Source organism: Mizuhopecten yessoensis, unplaced genomic scaffold, assembly GCF_002113885.1.
Source record: "Mizuhopecten yessoensis strain PY_sf001 unplaced genomic scaffold, ASM211388v2 scaffold11031, whole genome shotgun sequence".
Lineage (NCBI taxonomy): Eukaryota > Metazoa > Mollusca > Bivalvia > Pectinida > Pectinidae > Mizuhopecten > Mizuhopecten yessoensis.
Window position 1 is genome coordinate 144,558 of NW_018408844.1, and position 1,524 is coordinate 146,081.

The window sequence follows — 1,524 nt, forward strand, 5'->3', positions numbered from 1 at the left end:
GACACAGATCTATAAGGTATGACAGGCTATAACACAGATCTATAAGGTATGACAAGCTGTAACACAGATCTATAAGACTGTCCCTACCTTTACAGGGGGGCTGGGTACTGATACACATGACATGTCTCTACCTTTACATGGGGGCTGGGTACTGTTACACATGACATGTCTCTACTCCTGCTTGTTCCCTATGTATATACAGTATAACAGGAGTAATAGTCCTGCTTGTTCCCTGTGTATATACACGTAGATATGGGCGGGCCTATTACAGGACAATTAGATAACAATTGTTGGTATACCAGTAGTCGTCGAACTACCGTAGATATGGGCGGGCCTATTCCAGGACAATTAGATAACACTTGTTGGAATACCAGTAGTCGTTGAACTACCGTAGATATGGGCGGGCCTATTACAGGATACAGGCTTCTTACTGAATAAATACAATAAATACTTTTAAATTGTAGAATGATCAAACAGGCAGTTGTAGACCCAACATTGTGAAAAAAGAACCTGGTGGTTCCTGGTTACCGAAATGACAAATTCCTATTAGTGTACATGAGTTTGATCATAAAGAATGCTGAACTAAATTGACATCAATCTGGCTTTTATCTGTAGTTTCAGCATGTTCAATGTCTCCAACCACACTGAGAATGTTTGATAAGTAAATACTTATTTCAGTATCAAAATATATGTAGCAGTAATCCTTTAAGTTTAGTATGACTAACTTTATCAACATATTAATGCCAACAGACAAACCCAAGGACCCCAAGAAAGACTCCTTTGCTGAGAAGATGGCGACCCAGATTATAAAGAATCTCCAAGTACATGTTAAAAATATCCATGTTCGTTATGAGGACTCGTACACCAACCCGAAACGTCCGTTTTCGATTGGAATCACACTTCAGGAACTTCTGTTCCAGGTAAGGAATGGGATAAATAGAATCTATGACTTCTGTGTGACAGATAAACCTGTTGGTACGGTAACAGAGGTTCTGCACACCGCTTGTTTTTGCCAAATGAGGTTACTGTGTTAATTTTGACTTCTCCCGATCCCCCTGATAGAATTCTGTACGACATATTGTAAAGCTTAAAAAATAGATACATGGTATGCCACAATATTTAGTGTAGTATTTGTGATTCTAACTTCTGATTGGTTGAAGTTGCTCAGGGACTCAATTACAGTGCAGTGTTGTTTTTTTGTGCCAAGATTTTCAGGTACAGATATTATAAAATATTAATGTATGAAATGCTTCCAGGATTTATGTAAAGTGCAAACAGTTATTTTGGTATATACAGTATAACAAGAGTAATAGTCCTGCTTGTTCCCTATGTATATACAGTATAACAGGAGTAATAATCCTGATTGTTCCCTATGTATATACAGTATAACAGGAGTAATAGTCCTGCTTGTTCCCTATGTATATACAGTATAACAGGAGTTATAGTCGTGCTTGTTCCCTATGTATATACAGTATAACAGGAGTAATAGTCCTGCTTGTTCCCTATGTATATACAGTATAACAG

At 37.6% G+C, this 1,524-nt stretch overlaps 2 protein-coding genes across 11 annotated transcripts in view; both read left to right on the forward strand.

Annotated features, from left to right (window-relative positions):
* LOC110464758 (vacuolar protein sorting-associated protein 13A-like) overlaps nt 1-1,524 on the forward strand; it is a 46,625-nt gene that overhangs the window by 41,207 nt on the left and 3,894 nt on the right. Inside the window, exon 6 of the mRNA XM_021520127.1 lies at nt 751-920. Within this exon, the coding sequence (XP_021375802.1) occupies nt 751-920 (170 nt within the window). The remainder of the gene's footprint in view (nt 1-750; nt 921-1,524) is intronic.
* Nucleotides 36-1,524, forward strand: part of LOC110464761 (vacuolar protein sorting-associated protein 13A-like) — a 188,059-nt gene continuing 186,570 nt past the window's right edge. For all 10 annotated transcript variants that reach the window (XM_021520142.1, XM_021520133.1, XM_021520132.1 and 7 more), the window contains exon 1: nt 36-46. The gene's annotated coding sequence lies outside the window, so the exon portion shown is untranslated. The remainder of the gene's footprint in view (nt 47-1,524) is intronic.